The sequence below is a fragment of the Anabrus simplex genome, chromosome 2 (assembly GCF_040414725.1).
Source record: "Anabrus simplex isolate iqAnaSimp1 chromosome 2, ASM4041472v1, whole genome shotgun sequence".
Taxonomy (NCBI): domain Eukaryota; kingdom Metazoa; phylum Arthropoda; class Insecta; order Orthoptera; family Tettigoniidae; genus Anabrus; species Anabrus simplex.
The window spans coordinates 956783188-956797301 of NC_090266.1; the positions used below are offsets into that span (position 1 = coordinate 956783188).

At 38.7% G+C, this 14114-nt stretch overlaps 1 protein-coding gene across 1 annotated transcript in view; it reads right to left on the bottom strand.

Moving 5' to 3' along the window:
- The window catches only part of LOC136864575 (lethal(3)malignant brain tumor-like protein 3), a 399309-nt gene that overhangs the window by 172344 nt on the left and 212851 nt on the right, over positions 1-14114 (bottom strand). Inside the window, exon 11 of the mRNA XM_067141757.2 lies at positions 1504-1611. Coding sequence (XP_066997858.2) covers positions 1504-1611 — 108 coding nt within the window. The remainder of the gene's footprint in view (positions 1-1503; positions 1612-14114) is intronic.

A 14114-nucleotide genomic window follows, 5' to 3' on the forward strand; every position in this document is an offset into this window, starting at 1 on the left:
TTTAACTGAATCGATTATTTCAGGAACCAGTCAAGCGCCAAGTCTGTCATTTTTGGGAAAATGAAAAAAACTGTCTAGTATCAGACAAAATGTTATGGTAAGGATTTTAATATTTTAGCTCGAAAGTATTATATCTCTTAATACTTTATATCTAAGGAAAATATTTTATGCTTATTAACTTTGCAGTAAAAAATCCGAAAAATTTTCCACTTAACTGGTTTCTGAAATAAACGAGTGTTGCAAACATATTTTTATGGGATTATTCTTGAATTTTGAAAGGATTTTATCATAAACCCCATATTTGTGGAAATAGAAAATATTTTAACAGGTTTAGACTGCATTGTTTATACAAAAGTATGAAATCAGCAATGCCTGCTCATTATGAGTCGAGTTAATCAATTCTCATAAACAAACTCCACAGCACATTCTGTCTCTGTAGTAGGCCATTGTAAAATATTGTCATAAAAGTGTTCATATTCCATCAGGTAAGGTTTTAAGGCATTTATGTCACGTATCTTCTTAATATTGATGTGCACCTAAAACAAACAATAACAAAGAATAATATAGGGCTCAGACCAGGTACTTCCTTGTCTGAGTAAGAAATATAACCTTCTCCTTTACCCTTGCATTCCGAATAATATTACGCGTGTGAGTTTGTCTACCACTCCTCGTTTCCTTTTAGATACAGGTTTGTCTTCTGAACTTCCAGACATATTACTACGATTATAAAAACACTGCACTAAACAAAACCACTTTTTGAATCAGTTGTTGACAAAACTACGAACATGCGATTCCAGAAACACAACGATAATATAAACAGCTCAACAGTTGGGTATTCTGGATTCAGAACAGCAGCGCCGACCGGCAAGGTGCGGCCCATCACAAAATGTACCAGCAGTTTACTGCAGAAACCAGCCAAGGGGTGTCACTTAATTGGTTTCTGAACTAAATAAGAAATTCATTGTAATGCCTGACCATTATAGGACATCTGTTGACTGGTTTCAGCACCAAAATGTGCATATACACTCTTAGTAACATATTCTGCCATTAACTCATTTTTTCATTTTTTGGCACTTGACTGCTTTCTGAAATAATCGATTCAATTAAGGCCACAGCCGCTTTCTTCCTGCTCCTAGCCCTTTCTTGTTCCATCCTCGCCGTAAGACCTATCTGTGTCAGTGCGACGCAAAGCAACTTGTAAAAAACTTTGCTCTGCATCTTCAGAAGAAAATTTTGACTGTTCACGAGGCGGACTTGCATAACCATTGGTCACTGTAAATGGTACGCTCATTCGTTACCAGATGGCTCGTATGCAGGCACAGCGCTCACCTGTGAACAGTGGAGATTTTTTTCTGAAGACGCGGAGCAAAGTTCTCTGTGAAACGTAAAGAGTTTCACCTTGTTTTCTTGACACAGCACAAGTCCAAAAGCCTATTTCATGTCTACAAGTATGGTCCGTCAAAGCACCAATGTTAACATTAAATTTCAATTAACACAGCTCACCTCTTTCTCAGTCTGCTAGCAATAGTATCTTCATCAGTTTCTTTCAGATATGAGTCTTCAGAAGGTAATTCAAATTTATGTTTATTAGAAAGATTCACTTCAGGTTTCCTGCAACAATACAGAACTTTATAGATTCTGCAACAATCTAAATTATGGCTGCAAGTAATAAATGTGAGGAATAATTAAACTGGATTATGTCAATAACATGGGCTGTAAGATTTGAATATACAAGAATGATCTGAGCATGATGCCTCAGAGCCACAGTGAATTTATAACGAGGCAGGCAAGTGCAGTGTGAAAGTTGTCAATGACAGCAGAGTGTGTATGAAATATACTAAGAGTTAATTTTGAGCTTATTTTGTTTTTAATGCTGAAGTACTGTGCTGCCTATAGCTCCAATCAAAAACTGAATAGGAGATAAAATTTCATTTTCACAAGGGCATTACATTAAAATTACTCTAAGTAAACCAAAATATTGACAATTATATTACATAGCTAAAGATGCTTGAAAATTAAGGCAGATTAAAAATAATATTTTGTTGAACTGAAGTAGATTACAGATGCAGAAAAAGGCATAATTACAGAAATAATATAAATGCCATAATTAGCAAGATATACATATGCAAGAAAGTTTAAATATATTTTATTTTTTATCTCTTTGTGTACATGACTGTGAAGCCTCCTTGGCTCAGGTGGCAGTGCGTCGGCCTCTCACTGCTGGTTTCCATGGTTCAAATCCCGGTCACTCCATGTGCGTTTTGTGCTGAACAAAGCGGAGGCGGGACAGGTTTTCTCCGGTTACTCCGGCTTTCCCTGTTATCTTTCCTTCCAGGGCAGCCGGCATGAATCCTATCCTTGCCACAAGATGGGGGCTTCATTCATTCCTTCTCTGACCCGGTCACTGACTGGAAAACAGGTTGTAGATTTTCATTTTCATCTCTTTGTGTATGTGACTAGTTTGATCACTATAAATGAAGTGATCAGTGGTTCAGCCACTTGACACTCAATACAAGTGCCTTGGGTTCAAATATCTGTGACTGTATATGATTTTCACTAGGACTAGCATGGGAGAGCCGAAAGGGCACACAGAATCAGTGGTTCAGCCACTTGATACCCATTACAAGTGCCCTGGGTTCAAATACCTCTGAGTGTATAGGATTTTCACTAGGATTAGCATGGGACAGCTGAAGGAGCATCCAGTCTTATAAAGCCCAGCCAAGACCCAAACTGAGTTTGGAAATTGCAGTATACAGATAGGAAAGTGACACAATTAACAATAATTTTTCTTCAATTGAAGTAGATTACAGACAAAGAAAAAGGTAAATTTACAGAAATGTTAAGTGCCATAATTAGCGAGATATATGTAGACGAGATATTTTAAATATGCATATTTCATTTTTGATCACTTTTTGTATTTGACTATGGTGATAACTAGTTTGATAACCATGAATAAAGTCAAATGGGAGGGTATGCTGTTTCAGTCGTTCAGCCACTTGACACCCAATACAAGTGCCCTGGGTTCAAATCCTGGTGACTGTATGAGATTTTTACTAGGACTAGCATGGGACAGCAGATAGAACATCCACCTTAAAAAGCCCAACCATGACCCAAACCAAGCTTGGAAGTTGCAATATATACAGATAGGAAAGGGACAAGATATTTTTGATAAACACACACAATGAATACACACAGTTCACTTTAACTAATATACAATCTATATATATATAAAAAATAAGTTTTGTCTGTACATTGCTCAGAATTTAGAAAGGATGGTATTTCTGTATCAGTCGTGTCCACAGTAACATGGAAATGCACTTTTTAATTTTCTGTAATTTCTGTCTGTCTGTCTGTCTACCTGCCTGCCTGCCTGTCTGTCTGTCTACCTGTATGTATGTACACGCATCACGAGTAAACAGCTGAAGATAATTTAATGAAAATCGGTATGCATAAAGTCGGGGAATAAGTCGCTACAATCTAGGCCATAAATAATTTTATTCACGCTGAGTGAAATGGTAGTTTAGGGGAAGGCCTAACATTTAATTCTCAAATATTTATGTTATTAGTGATCGTATCTTAACGAAAATTGGTGTGCAAAGTCGGGGAATAAGTCACTATAATCCAGACCGTAAATAATTTTACTCACATTGAGTGAAATGGTAGTTCAGGGGAAGGCCTACAATTTAACTATCAAATATTTATGTTATTAGTGGTCGTATCGTAAATATTACATAACTAAAGTTATATAGTATTAAATTTCCGATCATGTATGTCTTATACATTGTTAGCGTACTGGCTATGATAACAGAGATATTCATGAATTTGGATTTTTATTGCTAAGTCCATATCAGCGCCGAGCCACGAGAAAATAGGTGAACAGAAGTTAATGAAAATCGGTATGTTAAGCGAAGAATAAGGAACGACAGTCTATGCTATAAATAATTTTACAAGTCGTCCTAATATCGCAGAGCCGAAAGAAAACTAAATGTAAAGGGCTATAATATAGAAAGCTCATAAAAAGATCAACAACAACATTACATTGACCATTGTCTGTTGTGATGTGCTTTGTGTCGTCTGTTGCCACTCGTCTCCGATAGATAGGATTACTGCTGCAAACAAAGTATTTTTAAATTTGTTTCACGTCGCACCATCGCCTGGTGTGAAAATGGGAAACCATGGAATATCATCTTCAGGACTGCCGAGAGTGGGGTTCGAATCCACTATCTCCCGGATGCAAGCTCACAGCTGCGCGCCCTTAACCACACGGCCAACTCACCCAGTCGTACCGTTTGTAGGAGCCTGCCTGAATATGGGCGGGAAGTAGCTGGGGAGTTAGATAACTTTCTTCTTTAGTATGACGTTCCTCTGGTTCATAAATTTTCTGATACTGCTGGTACGTAACACATTGGTTCACCATAGAATTCGAGCTATTCCATCCCTACTCTGAGGCACTGACTGGAATGAGCAGTGTGCATATTTAATGGAATAATGGCAGAGGAGTGTTCACGGCTGTCTGCGGCCTGGTCATTCCAGCTCTGGTACTTTGGACTGTTAGATTGGCACCGTAGTACTGTTTGTTGAAAGTGAGAAAATATGTATGTTTTCATTTCATCAAGTATTTTATAATGATAACATTGATTTTAATCGCTACATTCGTACTTGACATTTTTGCAATGACGTATGTTGATTTCAGTTAGGAAAAACCACAGTCAGTCATTCTGAGAATCCCGTAGCGAAGCATGGGTACATCATCTAGTCAGTTAATAAACACACCTGAGGTTAATGACGTAACAGGTTATAATTCCACAAAATTCAAATTAACTGACAATCAATACCCAAAATTGCAACCTGAATTCTGTTCTGCTATGATCATAGACTTTAATCATAACATACAAAATTTTCTACTCAAGAAATCAAAATTGAAAACAACTTGTTGCTTTACTTTTCTTGAAAATGTATTCTGCATTGTGGATTGGCTCACAAAAATATATTCTGCTCATTTACAAATAAATGAACAAACTCCATAGATTAATAATGAACTTTACCCATAATAGGAACTGTTTCTAGTGCTGATCTGATCAAGAAACAGAAATGCACTTCATGAGTTATCTACTGCCTCTACAAGTTACGAAATCATACAATTTTCAGATACATGTTGTTATAATTATCAAGTCTATTTCTATTTCCAACTCTCGCATTGAAATCGCCCATTAGCACTACCCTGAAGGATATGAGGAGGCGATGGGTAAATGAGGGGAAGATATGGAAGCTAATAGGAATAAAAAGTGTTTATTGGACTTCTGTGCTAGTATGGGATTAGCAGTTATGATACATTCTTCAAGCATAGGACTATTTACTGCAACACATGGGAGGGAAGTGGCATCAGACTATATCATAACCAATTTTGAATTCAGGATTCTGCTACGAATGCGTGGGTATTCTTGGGATTTCCATGATATAGACCACTACCTAATTTGTAGTTAACAAGTATCTCTAGGCCTAGGAAATCTGTGTGCAGATGAATAAGGGTAGTGAATCTCTACGATGAGGAAATTGTATTGAAAGTACATGGATATGATTAGTGAAAACTATCAAACAAAAGACTGAAAGCAGGTTCAGGATATAGAAAAAGAATGGGTGGTATACAGGGATGCTGTAGTACAGTGCTCTCCTCTAATGATAAAACTTTGGATCATTCTGTCGCTGGCTAACTTCCAGCTCTCTCAACTGCAGCATGGAAAACCAGGTGACAGGAGACAAAACAAGGAAACTAGATTACACAGGGACATGAATCAGACTTTCACCGCAGGATGCATGGTCCGTTCCTACTGGCAAATAAAGACATTTAGCAACTACAGAATATAAGTAAGGATAAAATAACCCCACAAATTTAAATATTATTATTATTAAAAACTATCTTTACATCGGTCTGTTTTCAGACCAACTTTGCTTTATGGGAGCGAAAGCTGGGTGGACTCAGGATATCTTATTCTTAAGTTAGAAGTAACAGACATGAAAGCAGTGAGAATGATTGCTGGTACAAACAGGTGGGAATAATGGCAGGAGGGTACTCAGAATGAGGAGATAAAGGCTCATTTAGGAATGAACTCGATGGATGAAGCTGTACGCATAAACTGGCTTCGGTGGTGGGGTCATGCAAGGCGAATGGAGGAGGATAGGTTGCCTAGGAGAATGAAAATGAAATGGTGTATGGCTTCTAGTGCCGGGAGTGTCCGAAGACATGTTCGGCTTGCCAGGTGCAGGTATTTCGATTTGACACCGTAGGCGACCTGCGTGTCGTGATGAGGATGAAATGATGATGATGATGATGATGAAGATGACACATACACCCAGTCCCCGTGCCAGCGAAATTAACCAATGATGGTTAAAATTCCCGACCTTGCCGGGAATCGAACCCGGGCCCCTGAGACCAAAGGCCAGCACGCTCACCATTTAGCCATGGAGCCAGACACCTAGGAGAATAATGGAGTCTGTTATTGAGGGTAAGAGAAGTAGAGGGAGACCAAGACGACAATGGTTAGACTCAGTTTCTAATGATTTGAAGATAAGAGGTATAGCACTAAATGAGGCCACAGCACTAGTTGCAAACAGAGGATTGTGGCAAAGTTTAGAATTCACAGAGGCTTGCAGAGTGAACACTGAAAGGCATAAAAGTCATTAATAATAAGGTATGTATGTATTAAAAATTTAAAAACACTGTATATGTATACAGGTTTATTATTCAACATTTATTTCAGATACTTTTGAAAGTCACCTCCTTCCGCAGTACTATATGTCTTACATTGTTTAAACAAATTCCACTTTGGTAACAGACTGTATACGTATTATATTGGCCTTCAGTTCTTCTATACCGGGCGAGTTGGCCGTGCGCGTAGAGGCGCGCGGCTGTGAGCTCGCATCCGGGAGATAGTAGGTTCGAATCCCACTATTGGCAGCCCTGAAGAAGGTTTTCCGTGGTTTCCCATTTTCACACCAGGCAAATGCTGGGGCTGTACCTTAATTAAGGCCACGGCCGCTTCCTTCCAACTCCTAGGCCTTTCCTATCCCATCGTCGCCATAAGACCTATCTGTGTCGGTGCGACGTAAAGCCCCTAGCAAAAAAAAAAAAAAGTTCTTCTATATTATGGGAATTTTTTCAGTAAATTTTAACATTTAAATTTTCCAAATGATAATAATCACAGTAAGTTAGAAGAGCTGATCTAGGGGGCCATAAACATATGCTTAATTATCCAGTCATCGAAAACTTGATGCAAATTGTCTATAGAATAAAGAGCGGTATGGACTGTGGCGCTGTCCTGATAAAAAAATATCCGTAATTCTTTTCTTTCTGCATCAGTTCATTAAAAAATAGATGACCAGGCGAGTTGGCTGTGGGGTCAGAGGCGCGCAGCTGTGAGCTTGCATCCGGGAGATAGTGGGTTCGAACCCCACCGTCGGCAGCCCTGAGGATGCTTTACTGTGGTTTCCCATTTTCACACCAGGCTGTACCTTAATTAAGCCCAAGGCCACTTCCTTCCCATTCCTAGGCCTTTCCTATCCCATCGTCGTCATGAAACCTATCTGTGTCGGTGCGACGTAAACCAAATAACAAAAACTGCCTAATCGTTCTCACATACACACTGAATTCACGTCGTCATAAAAAATATAGGCTCATGCCCGAATATCCTGAAGTTTATCTTCAATCAAAACGTACCTTACCAGGCGAGGTGACCGTGCGGTTATAAGCGCGCGGCTGTGAGCTTGCATCTGGGAGATAGTGGGTTCGAATCCCACTGTTGGCAACCCTGAAGATTGTTTTCCGTGGTTTCCCATTTTCACACCAGGCAAATGCTGGGGCTGTACCTTAATTAAGGCCATGGCTGCTTCCTGCCAATTCCTAGGCCTTTCCTAAACCATCTTCGCCATAAGACCTAGCAAAAAAAAAAAAAAAAAAAAAAAAAAAAAGTACCTTTTTCACTTCCTCTCATCATCATCTTCATTTCCTGTTTCCAGCTTCGCGGGTCGGGTTCTGAATCAAGGACCTCCATCGCTGCCTGTCTCTTCACCACACTTGTCCGTTTTTAAGTACATCTTCTGGTATTCCTCCCCTCTTCTCTGTCCACTCCCACACTGAATCTGTCCACTTCTTTTGGGATCTACCTCGTGGTCTCTTTCCTGTTAACTTCTCTGAAAAAGTTTTTTTTGGCACTCTCTCTTCTCCCATTCTCATCATATGCCCATACCACTTTAGCATTGTTGTTTCTATCCTGTCTTGATGTTTCAAGATTCCTGTCCTTTTCCTTATCTCTTCATTTCTAATTCTATCTTTTCTGGTCTTGACCTCGATACCTCTTAGGAATTTCATCTCCGCTGCCTGTATTCTACTCTCATCTTGTTTTGTTGTAGTCCACGATCCAGCTGCATAGATTAGTATGGGTTCATAATAGGTTGAATATAATACTTTCTTCCATCTCTTTGGGACATCTTGGTTCCACAAAATACCCCCCTTATACTCCGGTAGAAGCTGTTTGCTTGTTGTATTATTTTCCCAATTTCATCGGTTATCTTTTCATCTTCTGTGATCACACTTCCCAAGTACTTGAAACTTTTAACCACTTCCAGAATTTTACCATTCAGTTTTATCTTTCCCCTTCCTTCCTTCCTTCCTTCCTTCCTTCCTTCCTTCCTTCCTTCCTTCCTTCCTTCCTTCCTTCCTTCCTTCCCCTTGTCATCACTGTTGTTTTTACTTTTCTCTGTGCTTACTTTCATCCCAAATTTTTCTATCTCTTGATTCCAAACATCTACTTGTTTTTGCACTTCCGTTTCATCCTCACCCAATATCACTATATCATCTGCAAACAACATGGCTTTTGTTGCCTGTCTTCCCAATCTCTGTTTAATGTTCTTACGAATTTCATCCATGGCTGTGATGAATAGTATGGGGGATAGTACGCTTCCCTGTCGGAGACCAGTTTCAACTTTAAACCATTTTGTTTTTCCTATACTAGTCTTCACACTGCTAACACAATATTTGTACATAGCTTTTATCAATTACACTTCCACTCTGTTAACATGTGTTTTTTTTTCTTAATGTGCCCCATACCAACTGTCTGGGCACACTGTCATAAGCTTTCTCAATGTCATTAAATGTCATCCATATGTCTTTTCCAAACTCCCATCTTTTCTCCATCATATGTCTTAATGTAAAGATCAGGTCAAATGTTGATCTGTCTTTCCTAAAACCATACTGTTCTTCCATTTCTCCTTCTAGCTTCCTCCTCAGTCTTCCTTCCAGTACTCTCTCAAATAGCTTAGCTACATGGGCAATAAGGGTGATCCCTCTGTAGTTATTACATTCCTTTTTATCACCTTTTTAAAATATCAGGATAATTAAACCCTTTCCCCACTCTTCTGGGATCTCTTTCTTCCTCCAGATTATTCTAAATAATCTATAGTCAGTGTAGCCCTATTGGTCCTGCTGCTTTTATCATTTCTGTAGCTACCTCATCCACTCCTGCTGCTTTACTCTTCATCTTTTGTATGGCTTCCTCTATTTCTAACATCAATATCTCCTTTTCTTGTTCTTCTTTTTTCCCCATTGTTTCTTCTTGTTTCTTCTCATCAACCAGTTCACTGTATTTAATATTTAGCAATTCTGAGAAGTATTCTTCCCATCTTTTTAGTACGTCATCTCTTTGCGTCTATATCTGCCCTGTTTCAGTTTTCACAAATTTTGTATCTTCCCTATTTTGTTAACTATTCTTCACCAAACCATACAAAACCTTTTTACTTCCTTTTGTATCCTCCTGTAAAGGTTATGTGAAACTTTCCCAGCTCTTCCATTTCTCTTATTGTATTATTTTGTACATACCTTTTTGGCTTCTTTATATTTCTGCCAATTCTCTGTACCATTGCTGCCAATCCACTTCCTCCAAGCCATTTGTTTCTCTCTAGCTGCTTCCTTTATCCTGCTGTTCCACCAAGGAGTCTCCTTTTCCTTTTTCCTCCCTGATAGTCTTCCATAGGTGTTTACTGCACACTTTACAAAACCATTTCTGAAACATGTCCATTCCTCTTTCACACTGTTAACGTCATCTTTGGGAATTTCTTTCTTCAGACCCTCTTGAAAATTTTCCCTTATTTCTTTTTTAACTTCCATCCCTTTATTTTTCTTTACCTTTTTTTCTATTAACTTCGTTATTTTACCAACTCTCAATTTGGCTACCACCACTTTATGGTCTCCTTCCAAATCTACTCTAGGCATTGCTGTCACATCTTCCAGTTGTCTACGTTTCTCCTTCTCCACCAGAATTAGATCAATCGTTGTCTTTGTCTTTCTATCTCCCCAATCATATCTAGTTTTTTTTTTGTGAGTTCTTTTTTCTAAACCATGTATTGCCAACAATTAAATTCATGCCTTCTACAAAAATCTATTACCAAATCTCCTTCTTCATTTTGGTTTCCGTAACTATAGGTGCCAATTATCTCTTCTTTTCCCTGTCCGTCTGTTCCAACATGTGCATTCATGTCTCCCATTATTACAACCTCTTTTTCTTCAATACAACTTTCCAGTTCTTCTAGAAACTCTTCTAAATATTCATCTGCATTCCTCGATTGAGGTGCATAAACCTGTATAAAATCCCTGATTCCACTTTCAAGTCCAAGTCTAACTTTAATTATCCTGTCAGTGATCAGGTCAATTTTGTCCATATATTGTGCTAGGTCTCCTCTCAATGTAACACCAACACCATTTGTTGCCATCTTTCCTCCACTCCAATACCCTTTCTTCAATTCTTTTTGACCTTTCCCCTTCCATTTTGTCTTACTTATTCCCATCATTGCTATGTTTTTCTTCTCCATATATTCCATCAGTTCTTCTACCTTGCCATTCAAAGTTATGACATTGATGATACTGATTCTTGTGATGTCTGGTAGCCCACTTCTCACAGTTCTCCAGAGCACCGGGAACTGCGCGTCACTTCAGGGAGACATCCTAGCATTTTCCAAGGCCTCAATTCACTCACACTCATTTTATAGGCTGTTTGTACGATGGATTCGTCACTCCCAAATGCATTTTATTAACTTCTTCTTTTTTTAAATATTAACTTCTGCCAGGTTCTAGGCGACCCCTAACATGGAGTCTGACACTTTTCGTAGCCGCTCCTCTGGAGTACAAACGCTACAGGTTTGCCACTCCCGCAATCTCCACTGTACCAAAGTCCACCTTCTCTGTCACAGATGCCGTTGAGGTCTTCACTCATAACCCTGAGCTGGGACCCATACCAGATGTTACACACCGGGTCAGTGTGTTCTGGCACTCACATAGGCACGGGCACCACTCCCCGGATAGGGCTGCCTCCGAAGAGGGTCCCTACCTGCTACTTCCTCTATACTTCGCAAACTAAACCTGTTGTACACCAGTTTTCCGTCAACTTTAAAATGCAAGATTTTGTAGGAATGCTAGAGTTGGGACATTTATGAGCAAATCTCTGAACAAATCTTCTATAGTTCTTTTCATGAAATAAATTTGCTGTTCAACTGAATACTTCATTTTCCAATCAATTACTTTATACACAGGAAATCTACACAATAATACAGAAGTAATAGTCGCACACAAATTCTGGTACAATTCTCAGAACCAACTAACTGCTGTGGGATGTTTTATCATCTGGCTACCCACGCGGCAGTTGAGAGAGACAGAAGTTGGTCAGCAGCAGAATGATATGAAGTTTCCTCATAAAAATGAGAGTACTGTAGAAACAGCAAGGGAATAAGAACAACTGCATGTAAAGATGGGGAAAAGTTAATGCAGTATCTGTTTGGAACGATGAACTGGGGAAAGCTAGCAAACGTAAAAATAAGGCGTATCAGAAACGGCTCCAAATATGGACTGATGTAGACAGGGAATTGTATATGTCATGCTCTCCAGAAAGCCATGCCTTATGTTGCACGACAAAATTTTATGCTACGAAGGGGAAAGGCGAGAAGGGCGAGAGATATCTATTTTTAGATTTGAATGCCATCTGCTAGCCTGATCCTTGAACTACGTAAAGGTGGTGACAGTGATGTCACCATATGGAAAGCTCGCCAAAATAACCTTGGAATCATGCTTTGCAGTCTAACCAAACCACACCTTAAGTCACAATGGGAATTTAACTTTGGCGACTTAAGGAATGGTTTCTTCAATGAAGTTCCTATATTGTTTACTTGTACCAAAATATGAAATAACCAGCATGTATATTAAGATAATGTATGGTTGGAATTATAGAGTTCATTTACTGGACTACATAGGTTAATTTTAAATAAGGTGGATTGCCTGCACAGGAGCCTGGTCATAGAGCTGTGATTAGTTTCTTCACACACAACTGCATTCAAATTTAAAAAAACATTATCATGTGGAGAGTTATGCCAGATTTACATGAAGAAATAAGATTTCTTTTTTGCCAGTGGATCATGAAATTTTCTTGAGACTGGGCTTTTGGTCTCATGAAAAGGAAGTACCATGTGACACATACTACCTTCTCTGATAGATATTGTCTCAGTCAATGAAGATAGCATTCCTCAGTTAAAACTTAACAAAGCTGTCTTCATTGGAAAAGAAACTGGCGAGCTGTTACTATATACGTATGCATGGCAACATATATATATTTTTTTGCTAGTGGTTTTACGTTGCACCGACAGAGATAGGTCTTATGGCGACGATGGGATAGGAAAGTACTATCTACATCAGTCCATATTTGGAGCCATTTCTGGTACGCCTTATTTTTACGTTTGCTAGCTTTCCCCAGTTCATCGTTCCAAACAGATACTGTATTAGCTTTTCCCCATCTTTACACGCAGTTCTTCTTATTCCCTTGCTGTTTCTACAGTATTCTCAGGAGTTGGAAGGAAGCGGCTGTGGCCTTAATTAAGGTACAGCCCCAGCATTTGCCTGGTGTGAAAATGGGAAACCATGGAAAACCATCTTCAGGGCTGCCGACAGTGGGATTCGAACCCACTATCCCAGGTGCAAGCTCAAAGCCGCGCGCCCCTAACCGCATGGCCAACTCGCCCGGTGGCAACATATAATCACTGCTCTTGGTAGGTAAAAAAAAGTTTCATTTACCATGAGTCAATTTACTATGGAAAAAAGGTTATGTCCAGGGTCATTATATGTGTATGAAAACTGGATGATCCAACTGTAATTGTAAACATTTGCAAAGCAGATAATCTTCCTCAGAACCTACCTAAAAAGTTGGAAGTAAAAGGCATGACTGCAGAAAGGACGAAATATCTGTTCGACAACATTCAAGAGTATTGCACAGCAGAAACAAGAGATTTGTAGTGCCCTCGGCTGGGCGACATTAATGCCGCTGAACCTGGGCCAAAGAGAGAGATGGATTGTGTGTGCAAAAGGAAAAGACATATGTAATTAAGAACATTCCAGAAAATGAGCATAATACAGTTTTGTTGCTACAGGATACATGATAGATTAGTAACGTAAATCCTAAATTCTATATTGATTGTACGTAGTTCAGAACAATCTTTTACAATATCCAACATTATTATTATTATTATTATTATTATTATTATTATTATTATTATTATTATTACCATTAGCATTACTACTATTATTATGATTAATATATTCTAAACTTCTCTGTACATCTTAAGACAGAATGTCTGCATATATGAGTGGTGCAAGACTAAAATGTAACTTAAAAGCTTTTCGGTCTGTCAAACAGACTATCAGGCAGTACCATATGGCTGATAAAATAGGCATCAGAGGATTTTTAAAAAGTAACTATGATCGGTGGAAAATGGTAAATAAAAATGTACACAGATACTGGGATGGGTTTAAAGCAATTGTTGAGGAATGTGAAAACAGGTTTTTACTTTTAAAGGGTGTAAAAAATGGTAAAGACCCACTATATTATAACAGAGGAAAAGAGAGTAAGAAGAAGGTGCAGATTGGAAAGAAATAGAGTTAGAAATGGCTGTGGAAGTAATGAGAAATTGAAGGAACTTACTAGGAAATTGAATCTAGCAAAGAAGTCAGCTAAGGATAACATGATGGCAAGCATAATTGGCAGTCATACAAATTTTAGTGAAAAAATGGAAGGGTATGTATAGGT